Source organism: Oncorhynchus gorbuscha, linkage group LG10 (assembly GCF_021184085.1).
Source record: "Oncorhynchus gorbuscha isolate QuinsamMale2020 ecotype Even-year linkage group LG10, OgorEven_v1.0, whole genome shotgun sequence".
In the NCBI taxonomy this organism is placed as follows: Eukaryota; Metazoa; Chordata; class Actinopteri; order Salmoniformes; family Salmonidae; genus Oncorhynchus; species Oncorhynchus gorbuscha.
The window spans coordinates 36,469,706-36,489,213 of NC_060182.1; the positions used below are offsets into that span (position 1 = coordinate 36,469,706).

The 19,508-nt window shown below is 45.8% G+C and overlaps 2 protein-coding genes across 3 annotated transcripts in view; both read right to left on the reverse strand.

The window, feature by feature from the left end:
- The window catches only part of LOC124045990 (lysine-specific demethylase 9), an 11,988-nt gene extending 3,206 nt beyond the window's left edge, over positions 1–8,782 (reverse strand). The window contains exons 1-4 of the mRNA XM_046365875.1: positions 8,090–8,782; positions 7,214–7,851; positions 2,392–2,529; positions 809–951 (exon numbers count right to left, since the gene is read on the reverse strand). Coding sequence (XP_046221831.1) covers positions 809–951; positions 2,392–2,529; positions 7,214–7,851; positions 8,090–8,660 — 1,490 coding nt within the window. The 5' untranslated portion in view covers positions 8,661–8,782. The remainder of the gene's footprint in view (positions 1–808; positions 952–2,391; positions 2,530–7,213; positions 7,852–8,089) is intronic.
- Positions 8,783–10,703: 1,921 nt separating this feature from the next.
- The window catches only part of LOC124045992 (membrane-associated guanylate kinase, WW and PDZ domain-containing protein 3-like), a 194,169-nt gene continuing 185,364 nt past the window's right edge, over positions 10,704–19,508 (reverse strand). For both annotated transcript variants that reach the window (XM_046365877.1, XM_046365876.1), the window contains 10 exons: positions 18,878–19,082; positions 18,587–18,681; positions 18,157–18,349; positions 16,982–17,176; positions 16,368–16,553; positions 16,031–16,127; positions 15,145–15,220; positions 14,784–14,921; positions 14,301–14,439; positions 10,704–12,570 (listed from right to left, as the gene is read on the reverse strand). In XM_046365877.1, the coding sequence (XP_046221833.1) occupies positions 11,516–12,570; positions 14,301–14,439; positions 14,784–14,921; positions 15,145–15,220; positions 16,031–16,127; positions 16,368–16,553; positions 16,982–17,176; positions 18,157–18,349; positions 18,587–18,681; positions 18,878–19,082 (2,379 nt within the window). In that variant the 3' untranslated portion in view covers positions 10,704–11,515. The remainder of the gene's footprint in view (positions 12,571–14,300; positions 14,440–14,783; positions 14,922–15,144; positions 15,221–16,030; positions 16,128–16,367; positions 16,554–16,981; positions 17,177–18,156; positions 18,350–18,586; positions 18,682–18,877; positions 19,083–19,508) is intronic.

Below are 19,508 nucleotides of genomic sequence, written 5' to 3' on the forward strand. Positions count from 1 at the left end.
GAATCCAGGTCAACGCCATGATCCCTTATTGATGTCACTTGTTGAATCCAAACCACATTTTATTGGTCACATACACATGGTCGTGCTTCTAGTTCCGACAGTGCAGCAATATCTAACAACTACCTAATACACACAAATCTAAGTAAAGGGATGGAATAGGAATGTGTACATATAACTATATGGATGAGAAATGACTGAGCGTCATAGGCAAGGTGCAATAGATGGTATAAAATACAGTATATGCATATGGGGTGAGTAATGCAAGATATGTAAACATCATTATTAAAGTGCCATGAATTAAGTGACTAGTGATTCATTTGTTAGAATCAGTATAGATGAAGGGCATGAGAAAGTTTAAAGAAAGATTTTGAAGCCTCGAGACGATTGAGACATGGACTGTGTGCCATTCAGAGGGTGAATGGGCAAGACAAAAGATTGAAGTGCCTTTCAACGAGGTCTGGTAGTAGGTGCCAGGTGCACCGTTTTGTGTCAAGAACTGCCACACTGCTGGGTTTTTAAGCTCAACCGTTTCCTGTGTGTATCAAGAATGGTCCACCGCACAAAGGACATCCAGCCAACTTGACAACTGTGGGAAGCATTGGAGTCAACATGGGCCAGCATCCCTGTGGAACACTTTTGACACCTTGTAGAGTCCATGCCCCAACACTTTTAGGCTGTTCTGAAGTCAAAAAGGTGGGGGGGTACAACTCAATATTAGGAAGATGATCTTAATGTTTTGTACACTCAGTGTATAAATAGGCTTATACTGTATGTATTACTATGATAAAAGTCTTGTCATGGGATCTACCTGCGCCTTTTGAAGGGGGACTTGGGCATGTCAGCGGTCGGCACCATCTGCTCGCCCGGCCGGACCCACATGATGGGTCCATCATCACTCTGGGAACGACAGTCCAGCTTCAGGCTGGAGAGACTGCCCCAAGGCAGGGTCATCTGGATGGACAAGACAGAGGGTTAGAGCGACAAACTGTAATATATACTGTAATAAACCGTAGCAGATTTGGAGTCATTCAAGATGCGCACATTGAGACAGAAATGACAAGTAACAACCATTTCAGTCTCACTTTGTCCATAAATGATATGTACTCTATTCACAAAAACATAAAATGAATCCATGTACACTAAACAAAAATCTAAAGTGTTGGTCCCATGTTTAATGAGCTGAAATAAATAATCACAGAAAAGTTTCATACACACAAATGCATATTACTCAAATTTGCACACAAATTTGTTTATATCCCTGTTAGTGAGCATTTCTACTTTGCCAAGATAATCCATCCACCTGACAGGTGTGGCATATCAAGAAGCTGATTAAACAACATGATCATTACACAGGTGCACCTCGTGCTAGGGACAATAAATGGCCTCTCTAAAACGTGTTGTTTTGTTACACAACACAATGCCACAGATGTCATGTTTTGAGGGAGCGTGCAATTGGTATGCTGACTGCAGGAATGTCCACGAGGGCTCTTGCCAGATAATTTAATGTGAATTTCTCTACCACAAGCCACCTCCAATGTTGTTTTTGAGAATTTGGCAGTACGTTGAACCAGGTTCACAACCGCAGACCACATGTATGGCGTCGCGTGGGTGAGCGGTTTGCCATGGTGGCAGTGAGGTTATGGTATGGGCAGGCATAAGCTACGGACAACAGACACAACTGAATTGTATCAATGGCAGTTTGAATGCACAGAGATACCGCGACGAAATCCTGAGGCCCATTGTCGTGCCAGTCATCCGCCAGCATCACCTCATATTTCGGCATGATAATGCACGGCCCCATGTAGCAAGGATCTGTACACAATTCCTGGAAGCTGAAAATGTCAACGTTCTTCCATGACCTGAAGACTCACCAGACATGTCACCCGTTGAACATGTTTGGGATTTTCTGGATCGACGTGTACGACAGCATGTTCCAGTTCCCACCAATATCCAGCGTCTTCGCACAGCCATTGAAGAGGAGTGGGACAACATTCTACAGGCCACGATCAACAGCCTCATCAACTCTATGTGAAGGCGATGTGACGCGCTGCATGAGGCAAACGGTTGTACCACCAGAAACTGATCCACGCCCCAATTATTATTATTATTACTTTTTTTTAAAAGGTATCTGTGACCAACAGATGCATATCTGTATTCCCAGTTAATAGATTAGGTTCTAAAGAATTGATTTCGATTGACTGATTTCCTTATATGGACTGTAACACAGTAAAATCTTTAAAATTGTTGCATTTATATTTTTGTTCAGTATATATGTTCTAAACTACTTACAAGGCCCAGTAGGCCAGTAAAACTGAATCCAACGACACTACATCTGTCAATGAAGGGTGAATTCTAAGCAAAAATCATCCCTGCCTTTTTCCTCTGACTGACCTTTAGAAAGGGGGACTCCTCCAGCATGTCCAGGAACTCTGGGAAGTAGTCCCCCACCTCCTCGGCCATGGCTCCCACCAGACTGATCTGTCTCATAGGTCCGGCCCTGTACGTCCCCGAGCAGTAGGTCCGACCCACCTGCAAACACACACAGAGGGAGAGGTCATGTTGATTTGGCTAAACCTGAAATGAATGCAATTCCAACATGAATTTGTTTTAGATTATATAATTAGGATATCAGATTAACACTGACCTGGCTGGATGGTTAGTTGAGCATGGAGCCGTGCAAGGCTTTCCAACATTTAGATAACGCTAGTTAGTGCAGTATAATCAAGCAGTGCCCTAAAGACAACATTCACCATGCATTAATTTAGCTCCCCTGAACCCATTAGTAGCCCTTGGATATTCCAGTGGAACAGCTGCATTAAATTAGGCCTAGGCTAATTGTCTGTGTAAACTGCACAGGGCACTGTGTGTGTGTGTGTGTGTGTGTGTGTGTGTGTGTGTGTGTGTGTGTGTGTGTGTGTGTGTGTGTGTGTGTGTGTGTGTGTGTGTGTGTGTGTGTGTGTGTGTGTGTGTAGTGCTATCAGTCCTATGAAGGAAAGGAAAAGGGGGATACCTAGTCAGTTGTCCAACTGAATGCATTTAACTGAAATGTGTCTTCCGCATTTAACCCAACCCCTCTGAATTAGAAATTATGCATGGGGCTTCCAATATCGACATGTCCTCTGTGCCCGGGGAAGAGTGGAATGGAAGATGGCGCTGACGGAGATGGCAGCATCGCGACTAGCTCTTAGAAAACTGCAGTATTGTTTTTTTGTAATGTACTATTTTTTACATTATTAGCTCAGGAAATGTTGTGTCATTACATACAGCTGGGAAGATCTATTGGATATTAGGACGGCGGTAACTCACTAGAACTATCAGCATTACGACCAAGAATATTCCTGGAGCAGATCCATTATCCACTCTCCCCAGAGCAATTTAACTTATTCCAGAGGCCGATCCGAAACATTGCTGGCGGAAAGGAAGCACTCGAGGCGGCCTGCTGGTTCGACCACCCACCGCTTCAGAGTATATTACTCGCTAAAGTTCAGTCATTGGATAACAAAGTTGATGAGCTAAGAGCAAGGATTTCTTTCCAGAGAGACATCGGGGCCTGTAACATACTTTGTTTCACGGATATATGGCGCTCTTGGGATACTCTGTCGGAGTCGGTAAAGCCAGCAGGATTCTCAGTACATCACGCAGACAGGAATAGATCTCTCTCCGGGTAGCAGAAGGGCGGAGGGGTGTGTTTCATGATTAACGACTCATGGTGTAATTCTAGGAACATACAGGAACAAGTCCTTTTGTTCACCCAAACTAGAATACCTCACAATTAATAGCCAACCATATTATCTCCCAAGAGAATTCTCCCCCGTCATCGCCAAGGCCGTTTACATCCCACCTCAAGCCGAAACCTCGACGCCCCTCAAAGAACTTCACGGCGCAAACTGGAAACCACATATCCTGAGGCTGCATTTATTGTAGCTGGGCATTTTAACAAAGCAAATCTGAGGACTAGGCTGCCAAAGTTCTATCAACTTATCGACTGTCCTACTCGCCCTACTAAGACTCTCGACCATTTCTATTCAAACTTCCAGAATGCTTACAAGGCCCTCCCCCTCCCTCCTTTCGGCAAATCTGACCACGACTCCATCTTGCTCCTCCCGTCCTATTGGCATAAACTCAAACAGGAAGTGCCCGTGCTTCATACTATTCAACACTGGTCTGACCAATTGGAATCCACGCTTCAGGATGGTTTTGATCACGTGGACTGGAACATGTTCCGGGTAGCTTTCGAAAATAATCTAGACGCATACACGGATACGGTGACTGAGTTCATAAGGAAGGGTATAGGAGATGTAGTACCCACTGTGACTATTACAACCTACCCTAACCAGAAACCCGGGATAGATGGTAGCAGTCATGCAAAACTGAAAGCGCGAACCACCGCATTTTACCATGGCAAGGCGACTGGTAATATGGCAGAATATAAACAGTGTAGTTATTCACTCCGCAAGACAATCAAACAAGCTAAATATCAGTATAGAGATAAAGTGGAGTCGCATTTCAACGACTCAAACACGAGACGCATGTGGCAAGGACGACAGACAATCACGGACTACAAAAGGAAAACCAGCCACGTCGCCGAGACCGACGTCTTGCTTCCGGACAGGCTGAACACATTCTTAGATCCACCCCAATAGATCCAGAGACGATGCAATCGCCATCGCACTGCACACTGCCCTATCCCATATGAAAAGAGGAATACCTATGTAAGAATGCTTTTTATTGACTAGAGCTCAGCATTCAACACCATAGTACCATCCAAGCTCATCAAGGACATCAACCACCCGAGCCACTGCCTGTTCATCCCGCTATCATCAAGAAGGTGAGGTCAGGATAGGTGCATCAAAGCTGGGACCAAGAGACTGAAAAACCGCTACTATCTCAAGGCCATCAGACTGTTAAAACAGCCATCACTAGCACATTAGAGGCTGCTGCCTATAGGTATAGACTATGAGTTACTGGCCACTTAAATCATTTTTACATCTCATATGTACAGTGCCTTGCGAAAGTATTCGGCCCCCTTGAACTTTGCGACCTTTTGCCACATTTCAGGCATCAAACAAAGATATAAAACTGTATTTTTTTTGTGAAGAATCAACAAGTGGGACACAATCATGAAGTGAACGACATTTATTGGATATTTCAAACTTTAATAACATATCAAAAACTGAAAAATTGGGCTGCAAAATTATTCAGCCCCCTTAAGTTAATACTTTGTAGCGCCACCTTTTGCTGCGATTACAGTTGTAAGTCGCTTGGGGTATGTCTCTATCAGTTTTGCACATCGAGAGACTGAATTTTTTCCATTCCTCCTTGCAAAACAGCTCGAGTTCAGTGAGGTTGGATGGAGAGCATTTGTGAACAGCAGTTTTCAGTTCTTTCCACAGATTCTCGATTGGATTCAGGTCTGGACTTTGACTTGGTCATTCTATTTTTGAACCATTCCATTGTAGATTTTGCTTTATGTTTTGGATCATTGTCTTGTTGGAAGACAAATCTCTGTCCCAGTCTCAGGTCTTTTGCAGACTCCATCAGGTTTTCTTCCAGAATGGTCCTGTATTTGGCTCCATCCATCTTCCCATCAATTTTAACCATCTTCCCTGTCCCTGCTGAAGAAAAGCAGGCCCAAACCATGATGCTGCCACCACCATGTTTGACAGTGTGCATGGTGTGTTCAGGGTGATGAGCTATGTTGCTTTTACGCCAAACATAATGTTTTGCATTGTTGCCAGAAAGTTCCATTTTGGTTTCATCTGACCAGAGCACCTTCTTCCACATGTTTGGTGTCTCCCAGGTGGCTTGTGGCAAACTTTAAACAACACTTTTTATGGATATCTTTAAGAAATGGCTTTCTTCTTGCCACTCTTCCAGATTTGTGCAATATACGACTGATTGTTGTCCTATGGACAGAGTGTCCCACCTCAGCTGTAGATCTCTGCAGTTCATCCAGAGTGATCATGGGCCTCTTGGCTGCATCTCTGATCAGTCTTCTCCTTGTATGAGCTGAAAGTTTAGAGGGACGGCCAGGTCTTGGTAGATTTGCAGTGGTCTGATACTCCTTCCATTTCAATATTATCGCTTGCACAGTGCTCCTTGGGATGTTTAAAGCTTGGGAAATCATTTTGTATCCAAATCCGGCTTTACATTTTTTTATACGGAGACTTGATTACACACAGGTGGATTGTATTTATCATCATTAGTCATTTAGGTCAACATTGGATCATTCAGAGATCCTCACTGAACTTCTGGAGAGTTTGCTGCACTGAAAGTAAAGGGGCTGAATAATTTTGCACGCCCAATTTTTCAGTTTTTGATTTGTTAAAAAAGTTTGAAATATCCAATAAATGTTGTTCCAATTCATGATTGTGTCCCACTTGTTGATTCTTCACAAAACAATAGTTTTATATCTTTATGTTTGAAGCCTGAAATGTGGCAAAGGGGGGCCGAATACTTTCGCAAGGCACTGTATATACTGTTTTCTATTGTACTCTACTGTATCTTAGTCCGTTCCGCTCTGACATCGCTCGTCCTAAATAATTCCTACTGAGATGTGTGTGTATCGGGTATATGTTGTGTAATGTGTGAGATATTACTGCACTACACTGTCAGAGCTTGAAACACAAGTACTTCGCTACATCCGCAATAACATCTGCTCATCACATGTATGTGACCAATAACATTTGATTTGATTAACTTGCTCAGGGACAGAACCAGATTTTTTTTACCTTGTCAGCTCAGGGATTCGATCCAGCAACCTTTCGGTTACTGGTCCAACGGTCTAACCACTAGGCTACCTGCCGCCGCTATGCGTGTCCATTGGTTTGCCAAACCGCAGTAAAACGGCATGGAACTCTAGAGAGCATAGCAACAGGGAAAGCTTGGCAAGAGTTCAGCTATAGACTTAACGTTGGTGTACTTTGGACTGAAACAACTATTGGAAGAATGAGCTAATTTATAACTTTGATTAAGATAAGTACTGTTGTTGTCTCAGAGCTGAAACATAGCCAAACAGAACACCTGATTCACTGGGTCACTTTATCATGCTGGTTGAGGTGTTGATGATGGGCTGGAACAAAAGCCTTCCCACCCTGTAGCTCAGTGTACCAGTGTATTTAATGTCAGCTAAGACAAAAACACAGTATGAAGTCCCATACAGGTAACATCAGGTCACTGACAGGCCATTTCCATGACGATTTTAATACTTTACCTGAGAGTGGAAGTTGGCGATAGTAGTGGTCTCTATATCCTTCTTCCCCAGGATCTCCATCTTGACCGGCGTGGAGGGGAAGTTGAAGGCAAAGTAGTCCAGGAAGTCAGGCAGGAAGGCAGCAGCCCCGTGCACCACAGCCAGGGCGTAGCGGGCTGCCCCTCGGGGTCTCTCAGCGAAGGCCAGCTCTAGGAATTCCTGGGTGAAGCGCTCCATCTCCACGGGCCGTAGAGAGGCCAGCTCATCAGCGTAGGCGTGCAGGACCGACGCTCCGCCGTTGGCCTGGCGCTCCTCGTGGATGAAGTGGCCGTAGACGGTGCCTGTCTGCAGAGACGAGCTGCGGATGAAGTGGTCTTGGGGGGACAGGAAGGGGGGATGGGTGTGGTTGTGTACCCCTTTAGGAGTGTGGTGGTTGTTGGGGCCTGTAGCAGGCTGGCAGTGTTTCCCCTCCTTCACATGGCCAAGGCGAGCTGAAGGACTGTGGTCAGCCAGACCTCCATACACAGTTTGGACCTCTTTGTTGAATGTGCGGATCTTCTTACCACGCTCATCCTCACGACGCCTCCTCTTCTTCTTCCTCCTCCTCAACAGGTACACCTCCAGGGACTGGGCCTGGCTGTTCTCATCATGATGGGGCTCTGGAGGCAGGAAGACGATAGCTCATTACCATGCACATCATTTGTCCATACCAAAATTGCAATTGGTTCACAACTACGAGTATTCAAAACATCCTCACCTGTTTATGCATCACCTGGCTGCTTCTTTTCAACAGATTAGTTCATTTGACTTAATTGTAAGTTTGCATACGATTCAAGCAATTAGAGTGGTGACATTAAGAATTAATAGAATAGAATGGAATAGGCAAGAATAACCTACCTTTGTTTTTCTTACATAGGCCTACCCCATGTTTCACGTTAGCCTCTGTGTTTTCCTTCTTGAGTTTGAGCTCTTTCTCACTGTGCTTTTCCTTGTTCTCCTGTATCTTGTCCTTGGGCTTGGCCACTTTGAGGGGCGTGAAAGTGAACTGTCCAGGCGGCAGAACCGTTTTTTTTTTCCTGTCCAACTTGGCTGCTGCAGATACCACCTTCTGCGCAGGCAGAGGAGGTTGAGGGTGCGTGTCCTTTGCGCCTTTGGTGTTGTTGTGGTGATGGTGGTGATAATGCTGGTGGTGCAGAGTAGTTATTTCGGTGCTGGAGTTGCGTGGTTGTGGTTGACCATTCTGGTGTGGGTGGTGTATTCGCTGCTGTTGAACATGTTGTGGGTGATGGTGGTGGTGATGATGGAGCTTCGCTTTCTTTGCTTCCTTTTCGGATGAACGCTGGCGTTTATCCGTTGATGGTGACAGCTCCCTCTTGTTCTTTTTCTTCTTTTCTTTGGCTAATTTACCAAGGCTGTCCCTTACATGATTTTCTACTTTAATACGGCCCAAGTCGACCTGTGCAGCCATTTTGCATGTATATTTAAATGGCTAGAAATTCATACTGCGCAACTCGATCTGAATTTGTAGTTCTTGTATGCATCCAGCGATCCTGTACTTGCAGTTTATCCACCCTTTCTGCTCTGTCCACACTTGATGCGCACGCTCAGTATGTGAGCTCTACGGGTTGTGTAGTTTTCGAGTTGCATGGGCTGTATGGGAGTTGAAGTTCCTTTTTGGGCAATACGTGCGTCTCTGCACGCAATCACTACAGCTGACGTAATGTTTTTTTTATAACCTGAGCGCCTCTGACAGACAGCCTACTGAATGTCTGTCCCGCGCAATGGCGCGCACCGTTCAAAACATTTGAAATGTAATTTGGTAATGAGCTGTCTGTCCTATACATATCATGTTTTTCTCAAAAAATGTATTCTATAATATATTCTGCATATTGTATTTGCAAATAAAGCTGCATAGATATTTTGATACTTTCAAATATTTCAAACCAAATCATTTTACTCAAGTATGAAAATGGGGTACTTTCCCCACCAGTGCTCATTACAGCAGACAGGACAGATTCATTGTACCATTAAATACACTTTACACAAAGGAATATGTTTATGTTTTCAAACTTTATTTATCAGTGCATGAACAGAACGCCATGACCAGACTACTTCCTCTCACCATTTTATTTTCTTCTTAATTACTTAAAAAAATAATAGAGCGATTTACATCATTTTTTGGGGGGGAATGAAGGTAAATATTTATACAGGTGCTGTACAATTTATAAACATTTACAACTACCACATAATGTAGAGACCAGAAGGCTGTTCTGTTGAAGCAATGCAAGGCCACATTATTATATAGACACACGTGACATGAACAATAAGGATGTAAAAGGGAAACTATCCATAACTGAAGAGTTCATCAAAATCAGTATACTTTTATACGATTGTATCAAGAGATGGCAAAATGTGAATTGAACCACACCACAGAGAACAAGCATCGCGGACTAATCCGTTTCTCAATAGATTTTCATTTGAAAGCTATTCCATACATTGTGAGTGCACAATTCAATGCCGTACGTAAAATCCCTTGTTTTCCATGGTTGCTAGGAAGAAAAGACTGCTTTGTTTAACAGACTTTAAGCTGGACACACAAACGTAAAGGTCTTAGTAGATATGTTTCATACATGCTACATCATTTATGCCCTAAAACAGAGTAGGCTATACCATAACAATTGTTTAACATTATGTAGGAGTCGTGAAACTCGGGTTTCAGGGATTCTGACCATTTCTTTGACTTCCTCCAGGAGAGGGCACTATAGTCTAAAGTGTATCAGAATAAACCAGGATATGTTTGGTATTACCTGGGTATTACTGTAGTCTTTAGATTGATTTGAATATTAACACCTTGGACTGGTGCACAATTCAAAGCACATTTGTATGTGCACGTTAGAATAAGAAAAACTGCTATGTCGCAACAACAAAAAATGTGCAAAGGTCTCAACTTTTAACGTCAATCTGTTTACACAGCTAATTTACCCCCAGATTTAGATTAGGAAACACCTTGCTAAGTAAGACACATGAGACAACGTACAGTCAAAGCTACAGCAATAACTCAAATAAATACCTGTCAGCTTGTAGTATACACATTCTGCCAGAAGACCTTAAATAGCTGCTGACAATAAACAACAACACGGATTAAGGATGGAACAGGCTGTGAATGGATAGAAATAGAATGTATAGGGATCATAGACTGACATACACAATTATCTAGCAGTCCATATGTCATTTCACGTGGCTCATCCAACATGGTGGCAGTTCAATTGATACAGTGATGCATAAGTCATGTAATGTACACTAGAACACAGTAGTCATGAGCAATTTTTTGAAGTACTCCCCACAGGTGTCTATGTGGCTAAAAAACACATTTACATTTTCAGTGGTTATGTCTCTTCTACACATTCTATTTCTATGCTTAGCTCACTACATCCAAATGTAGCATATGAATACGTTGATAGTGTGTGTGTGTGTGTGTGTGTATATATATATATATATATATATATATATATATATATATATATATATATACTTTGTCATAGTTAATCTCAATAAATTACTATATGCTTCATAAATGAACACACGTGTAGCAGTAAGTAAACAATATACCTAACCACAAGTGTATGGTCATCAGATAGATGCATATAAAGCGTTGTCGTAGTGATCTAAAATCTACTGCAAAGCTGATAACAGCGATTCAGAGTCTACACAGAGAGCATGACTGGACTGGATATGGACAGACAATCATTGAAAACCCAAACCCCCTTCATCTCCCAGTGACTCGAGGAGTAATCACCACCACCTCTTTTATACACCCATCAGGGACACAGCAGTAGATCAATCCCACCAGGAACACAAAACGCTGAGTGATTTTGCCTGGATACGAGCCCATCCTTCAAACCTTCATACAGAGTGACAAGCAGCATCCTTCATCAAAGCCTCCTTTCATTACCGACAAAAAGAGTTTCACAGAAAGGATTATACAGGACATGAACCAACTCCCTTCCCAGCATGTCCGAGTCTCTGATTGGCACAAAACAGATTGGATTTCACTGTCCTTCACATCAGACAGGCACCCACCACCACTGCAGAGCCACAGACTGACTGCACTTTGAACATTAAGACAGCCTGGAAGGTTGGCTGAGGCAAACTGTGAAAAGAAGCATTGATATGCAATAGGAGGCAATGTGATGATGAGGAGTAACACAGTGATGCTAAATAACCTCGATCCCCTGCACTCCTCATTGGTCCATTCTAAATATCATCAATGCAGGTGAGCAGAACTGTAGTCTGTTATGGACGGGTTAGTCCGTCGACAACGCATCAGTTACCCTCCGCATGAGGGTTGATCTTGGCTGAGCTGGGGACCTTCCACGGCCCCGGGGTGATGGTGGCCGGTTTCTTACTGCTAGGGTTCCCGTTATATGTGTGCTCCTGGATAGCAGCACTACTTGTGCTACCCCTGGTATCACTCGGATTCTCCTCCTCAGCCGCCTCTCTGTGCTTGCTCTCTCTTCCCTCTCTCTGACCCCCCTCTCTGCGATGCAGGGTTCCGCCCTCAGAGTCTGGCCGTGCCTTCTCCCTCTGTGTCTGGGAGTGGGATCTATGAGGCGCCGCCCCCCTGTCCTTCCTACGGCTCTCGCTGGTTCCCCAACCTTCGCTCTCCCTCTCCTGTCTGCGAGTGGGGTCCTCCTCCTGATTACCCCTCCTCCTCTCTCCCCCCTGCGTGCCCTCTCCAGAGGCCGGGTTGGAGCTAGGATGCTGCTGCCCTCCAGAACGCCTCTGACCCTCATCCTGGCCCCTTGAGGGCTGCCTGGAGACTCCTGCCTCTGGATCCCTCCTAGGGGTGGTCTTCCTGGGGCTGGAAGAGCGTCCCTCTCTGCCCTCCCGGCGCTCTCTCTGGCCGTGGCTGTGGGCCTTCCTCTCCCTTCTTACGTCTCCCTCTAAAGACTCGTTCTTGTTTTCAACAGTCCCTGCCTGGCTTCGGTCACCTCTGTCTGTCTTCCTGGGGCTCTGGGAGCGCTCTTTGGTATCAGCCCGGGCTTCCGTGGCTCTCTTGGGGCTAGCATGCTTGTTGCTGTGGGACATGGAGTCACTCTTCTTGGGGAGGGTGTTGGGACTGGTGTGACCCCTGTGGTGGCGAGGCTGCTGCCCTCTGGCCTTGTTGGGCTCCAGCAGCCTGGAGGGGGAGGGGGCAGCAGCAGCGGACATGTCCCAGACAGAGGGCTCTTCGGGGGCAGTGGTGTTGGCGGACGAGGGCGGGGACAGCTCGGAGGTGGACAAGGAGATGGAGGATGGAGAAGCAGGGGATGACTGCTGGCCGGATGCAGAGAGTCTTGGAAAGCTTGAGGGTGAAATGTTCACTTTCTCCTTCATACCTGGAATAAAGGCATTGAGAGTCATAGTGAATGAGAAATGAAATGGTTTCACCTCTAGCTAACTGAGAGAAAAAATAACAGATTGCTGTATTTCCAATCTGCTTCAATATCACAGTTATATTAAAGTCTGGGATGTAATTGTATATTCAATATGTGAAGGTGGTGAAGTATCTTTAAATCTCTTAAAATAAGACCACATATAACACAATTAATTTCTTTCTCTATTTTCCCAATTATAACCTTTCAAATATGAGCTTTTGAGTCAAATAGACAATATGAATGTGAGATATGTATCAGTGGAGGCCAGTGACATCAAAGGGAGGTAGGTGCAAGGTTTTCTCCATAGTCGCACGGCTGAGGTTTCAATTTCCCCCTCGAGCTGATAAGAGTAGCACCGGCGTGATTGAGAGAGCAAAGATGTAGCGGAGAACCAGCAAGTGAGATGGACTTATTGGAGCTGAAATGGGGTTTTCCATTTCTATGAGGAACAACTCATAGAAATCCATTCTTATTCATCTCAGGACAGGAAAGAGTTGATACCGGTGAACGCACACACACGTTTTTAACATTTGCCCTCCTTCCCATTGATCAACATCTAGTTAACTACTTTCTCCTGGCCTCAATCATTGTGATGTCGTGTGCGTTCAGTGGCGTCAGTGTTTGGGTTCTGTAATAACCTTAAAACAACCTCGGGGGCTCTAGAGCCACGCCGTACTCCAGCGTGGGTCTCAGGCCCCAATTCAGTCAATTGCAGATAAAGAAAAACTGCAGTTTCACTCAGAATGCTAACTCTATTTTAAGGCCATGATTGGTTTTGTCCTTGAGAAAAACAACTCTCTCTTTTCATGGTAAACACCTCTAGTTCTGCATTAACATTCAGAGGGAACCTGTACTCTAGTGCAATTTCCTTTATCTATGATTGATTGAATTGAGACCTTAGTTTAGTAAACTTGTTTCCCAGGAGCCACTGCCTCCGTTCAGACCACCTCCTGCAGGTCACAGTTAGATAAGCTCTCATCCTACGAGACCTTGTCTGGGGCATAAGGCTGTTATGTGAGGAGCTGTCCAGTTCTGACTGAGGGGGCAAGGAGGAGAGAGAGACAGAAGCTCATTTTAAAAGGAGAGAACAGAGGCAAAGAGGAGGAGAGAGGAGAACGAGGTGGTTTACCAAGGTTATTAGGGACAGACCAAGAAAAGCAGTGAGGCCACTAGTGATGCTCTGGTTTCATGTAGAAGCACAGGGTGGAGGAAGAAGAGTTCACACCTACAGGGAGGAAGAAGAGAGAGAGCGAGAGAGAGACAGAGAACAGTGCCAAGACAGCCAGACAGAGAGGTAGAGCCAGATAGATAGAGCGGTATAAAGCAAGAGAGAGAGAAAGAGGGAGAGAAAGGTAAAGAGAGACGCCTGCAACAGCCTTCACATGCAAAAAAAGGGAGGTACTGTAAAAGCTGGGTTATGATGTGTGTGTGTTTTGGAAGGAGTTGTAATAGTGTTTGAGCAGTGTTGAGACCCTACAAGTAGAATAAATAGTATTCTAGAAATACAATACTAGAGCGCACATGGTTAGTCCATGGTCAGTCTTCTATACGTATGTGTATCTTAAGCAGCAGCAAGTGTCTGAGGAGGCTGTGTGTCGAGTTCGGATTCTAATTCTCTGGTTGAGAACATGGTCACTCTTCCGTGTGTGTTTGAGTAGAGTATTCGTCCTATCGAGTCCGAGGTCACTCACTGGGGTCGGGGACCCGGCCCAGGCCAGGTCTGAGGAGCAGCAAAACCTTAGTGCCCCCAGCCTGGATCAGCTCGATGGCCCGGGTGTGTGTGATGCCTTGGGTGGGCTCGCCATTGATCTCCACGATCTGATCTCCAACCTGTGGTAACAACACACACACACACACACACGACATGACATACATGACATCCCACAGGGATGGGTTAGGGGAGTGTTCAGCCGGGTAGGTCGCCATTGTAAAATAATAATAACTTCTTAACTGACTTGCCTAGTTAAATAAAGGTTCAATTAAAAAACGAAAAAAATAAAAAACATTACAGTTCCATATGGGTTAAACTGTTAAAACTTGTTAAAACTGGTTAAAACCAGTTCTCTCTCACAGACGCCTTTCATCACACATGTAGTTTTGTACCCATTCTCATAGAACGAACAGAAGAAGCCCCCATTTATGAGAGCAAGTATTAACGCCCTGGGTTGACTCACGTGGATCCTGCCGTCTTTCAGCGCAGGGCCCTCCTCCGCCAGTCTCAGTATGAACAGGCCCATGTTGTACTCCTTCCCTCCCCGCAGACTGAAGCCAAACCCCCGCTGGCCTCGCTCCAGCTCCACGTGGAAACAGCCCTGATCCAGAGAAAATATACATCTCTACCACGTTCAATTCAGTTATTCGGCTAACGTTTAGCTATAATGTCATGATTATGTTGTAATAGGTGTGTGATTGCAAGCTTGATGATATTTGGGTACCCAATGTCGCTCCCTCAAGGGTAGGAAAACGACCACAAACGCAGCAATAAACAACACACGGAAACACACAGGGTTTGACCGTTTATCGCCATAGCCTCACCTGCTTGGGGCCCGAGGTGATGAGTTGTCCCAGCTCGCTGGGTGGGACGGACTTCAACTCCAGAGGGTCTTCATTCCTAAACAGTCACAGACAAAACATCACAGTGTCAGTGTTCTCTGCATCTTTCACGGACTGCCTAACGGGGAGAGTTTACATACTTAAGAGTGCTGAGTCAACAGCCTCCCTCTCTTGCTCCCCTCACTTCCAGAGACCTGCCTGACCCGAGCCAGAGGTTAGAGATCACAGAGAAGGAGGAAGGGTTTGACTTGATTAGAGAAAAGGGAAATGAGGAGAGATCCAGGGTGAAACCACACAGTGAGCAGAGAGAGAGAGAGAGAGACAGAGAGAGAGAGACGGAGAGAGACAGAGAGAGACAGAGAGAGACAGAGAGAGACAGAGAGAGACAGAGAGAGAGACAGAGAGAGAGAGAGAGACAGAGAGAGACAGAGAGAGAGAGACAGAGAGAGACAGAGAGAGAGACAGAGAGAGACAGAGAGAGACAGAGAGAGACAGAGAGAGAGAGAGACAGAGAGAGACAGAGAGAGACAGAGAGAGACAGAGAGAGACAGAGAGAGAGAGAGAGAGAGAGAGAGAGAGAGAGAGAGAGAGAGAGAGAGAGAGAGAGAGAGAGAGAGAGAGAGAGAGAGAGAGAGAGACAGAGAGAGAGAGAGCGAGAGAGAGCGAGAGCGAGAGAGAGAGAGAAAAGAGTTAGGGGAGGAGAGGGGAATTATCAGTCTGTAGTAATGGATTAAGTCTGACAGGTAATCTGGTTTAAACAGGAAGATCAAAGACAGAGTGCAGGAAAACCCCCCTCTGTTAATCCTTCTCTTTCCTCTTCAGGATGGGCCATGTAGCGGTGTGTGTGTGTGTGTGTCCACTCCTGTACCTGTCAGTGTGGCTGGCAGGCTGCTGGCCCACAGCTCTGTGCTGTGTTGCAGGGCTCTGCTTGGCTGAACTGGTTTCAGATGCAGGACCACTATTCTCTAAAAGAACACAGAAGACTTTCAGTATGGATGTCATGCACACGAGCACTTCATCCTCACCAGTCATCTCAACTCCGTACCATTCCTCTTTCCCTTCTAACAATATCAAAATACTAAAACAAAAAACAGGTAATGCAAGACTAACAAACTTCGTAGCTCTACAGTAAACATAAACAAAAAAAGACGACTTCAAGTAGGACTCGATATCCCAGAGTTCCGCGTGTCTGTGGAAGTTCTTACCATCCTCCGGCACCACAGTGAGGGTGACAGTGTTGCCGGCCTCCTTGATGAGCTGGACGATGTCGTTGTGGGACAGTTCCACGATGGACTGGGAGTTGACAGCTGAGATACGGTCGCTCACCTTCAGCTGACCGTTGCGGTCCGTGGGGCTGCCCTCGATGATGCGGCCGATCTTGTGAGGGATAACTAAAGCGAGAGAGAGAGAGAGAGAGAGAGAGAGAGAGAGAGAGAGAGAACGAGATGACAGGAAAATTTAGCTCAGCCCTGTCAGGTACAGTGCAGATGGTGCTTGTGGGGCAGTAATTGTTTTTCAATTGTTTTTCAATGTACTACCAGCCATACTGCAGCACAGCTTGCGGGACGCCACAGAATTCTGTGGCGCGTTATTTAAGTGTCAGCCATTGTTGCCAGAATGACACAATTTACCACAATCTGCCACCATCTACCACAAACCGTCGCTGCGTAAACTCCAATTTGTAACTCCAATTTGTAAGTCATTTAGCGTCTGCTAAATGACTTAAATGTAATGTAAATGTAAACTTTTAAAGGAAGAACCCCTGTAATCAGACTAGCCGAGCGGAACGTTCTATGATATGATTCTCCCTCTCTCTTACCTCCGGGAGGCGGCTTGTTCTTGGAGGTCAGGATTACGAAGCCAAAGCCTTCGTTGTCTTTGCGTTGCAGGGTGACGTTGTAGCACTCTGGGTGTTGGGGGGAGCTGGCCGTAGGGACCTCGATGCGGAGGAGCTTGGGAGAGCCGTTAACCAGGGCTGGAGCCACCTTCTGCTGACCACCACCAACGTCCTCCTCTGATCACACACACACACACACACACACACACACACACACACACACACACACACACACACACACACACACACACACACACACACACACACACACACACGCACGCACGCACGCACGCACACACACGCAAACACGCACACACGCACACACGCACACACGAGCAAACACGCACACACGCGCAAACACGCACACACGCGCAAACACGCACACACGCACACACGCACACAGGGATGGGTTCATTTGGGGAAGCTTACCGTTTACATTTGAATCACCTAATTTTGACATTGTTGATGGTCTCTCTCAGCCATTCGTATGAAAGCTCAAAGACAATAAGTGGTTTTATAATGCTCAGTTTATGCCACCTCATTATCCCTTCAGGCTGATCCAATGCCGTTCCAGTGCTCATTTCCAAATGAACCCCACAATTACTGTACTGAAAGACTCTGATGTGTGTACGGCATATCTGAACTGAGCACAGAATAGGAAATCAATATTTGGAGTGAAAATCTTTGTCAAGTCTGGATATCAACAGCAACGCGTCTATGATTGATGCTTCATTTTTCCAGTTCAAACACGTCTGACATTACAATACATAAAATCCAAAAGCAATTTCAAAAGTGTTCTCCCTTGTCATTGAAGCTTATTTGTGTGTGTAAACAAAGCTGCGTACAAGCAGGGGCTTCAGTCTGTCCATCCGTCAAGATATAACAGACCAGAACAGAACTCGTCTTGTTTCCCTGTTTGTTATGTAAATCATCTCCCACGACTGGATCTGACATCTACAGCACTTCTCACAGCGATCATCACTTTTAGAAGAGTTGCATAAACACACACACACACACACACACACACACACACACACACACACACACACACACACACACACACACACACACACACACACACACACACACACACACACACACACACACACACACACACACACACACACACACACACACACACACACACACACACACACCTGTGTGAGCGAGTTTCCTGCGGACTGTCAGCAGGACTTGTCCGTTGCGGGCAGCGTTGGTCATCAGCTCCAGCACCTGCTTGTGAGATCTGCCCTTTACTGGCACCCCGTCGATACACATGAGCTCATCACCTGCCCGCAGACGCCCGTCCTTCTCTGCCGCTCCCAGGGGCACGATGGCACCAATGTACACCTGAAGCCAGGGAACAAAGGAGGGCATGATGACATGTATCTTAGCCACTCAAACACAAGGGCATAACTTTAACCAGATTTAGAGCCAGTTTCCCAGATCCAGATTAAGCATACTCGTGGTCATTGGAGGTAACCCATTTAAACCACGAGGCTTAGTCTGGGTCGGGCTAAACAGCGCACAGTGTGCCCGGAGTCTTCATGCTGGCCGAACCAGCAGTCTCTCTGGGAGGGTACTTACGGGCTGATCTGGCCCCTCTCCTCCTAAAACGCGGAAACCAAAGCCCGACTCCTGGTTCCTCTTGATGAACACATCTAGGTCCTTGGTGTTGGGGGCTGGATGGGGAAAATGAGGGAAAGGAAGAGGACACATTGAATTCACCGCTGCTATAGAAGAACAGGCAAAGACCGAACACCTATGTTTCAGTACTCATGAGGACAGTGAGGGTTAAGGAAGAGTGAAGAAGAGACTGGCACCCCGTCGGTACACATGGGCTGTCGCGTAAGGAAGTGGTATGTACTGTATACTCACGCTTGCTGTCCAGCAGGGCCTTGGACTTGAGGTAGAGTTGTGAGGGGTCGGGTTTGGGGGAGGCTGAGCGCATGGTGTTGGGGGGGAAGGGAAGGGGCTGGGGGGCCGGGGTCAGGGCCGGGTCTGCGGGGCTGAGGGTCTCGGTGCTGGTGGACATCTCCTTCTCCTGCCTCTCCTGCCTCTGCTGCGACATGGGAGCAGTGCACTGCAACACAACAAACCAGACGATTCAATTCAACTCTACAGCACCTTTTTTTTTTTTAATGGCCCGTATAGCATCATCTACAGATCAAGACATGTCGGGGTAATAGTGCTGGATTTAGCAAGACAGGACATGTTCTTCTGTACTCTCAAACTACTCATAGACGTTTTCCACTAGTGTTTGCAGTGCCGACCTTTGTTAACACAGTCCCTCATAAAAGCTGTAGGGGAAAAAAACTTCCACTGAGCCGGATTCTTCCATTTGGATACATTATATCTCAATACAATTCTCTGTTGTTGACCCAGTAGACACGTATACTCTGTTGTACAAGGTGGCACATCAGAACTGTTGAACATGGATTTACGGCTTCAAAACACTGTTACACAGTATAGCTACTACCAGCCAGGATGTTAAATAGCTGTTTGCCAG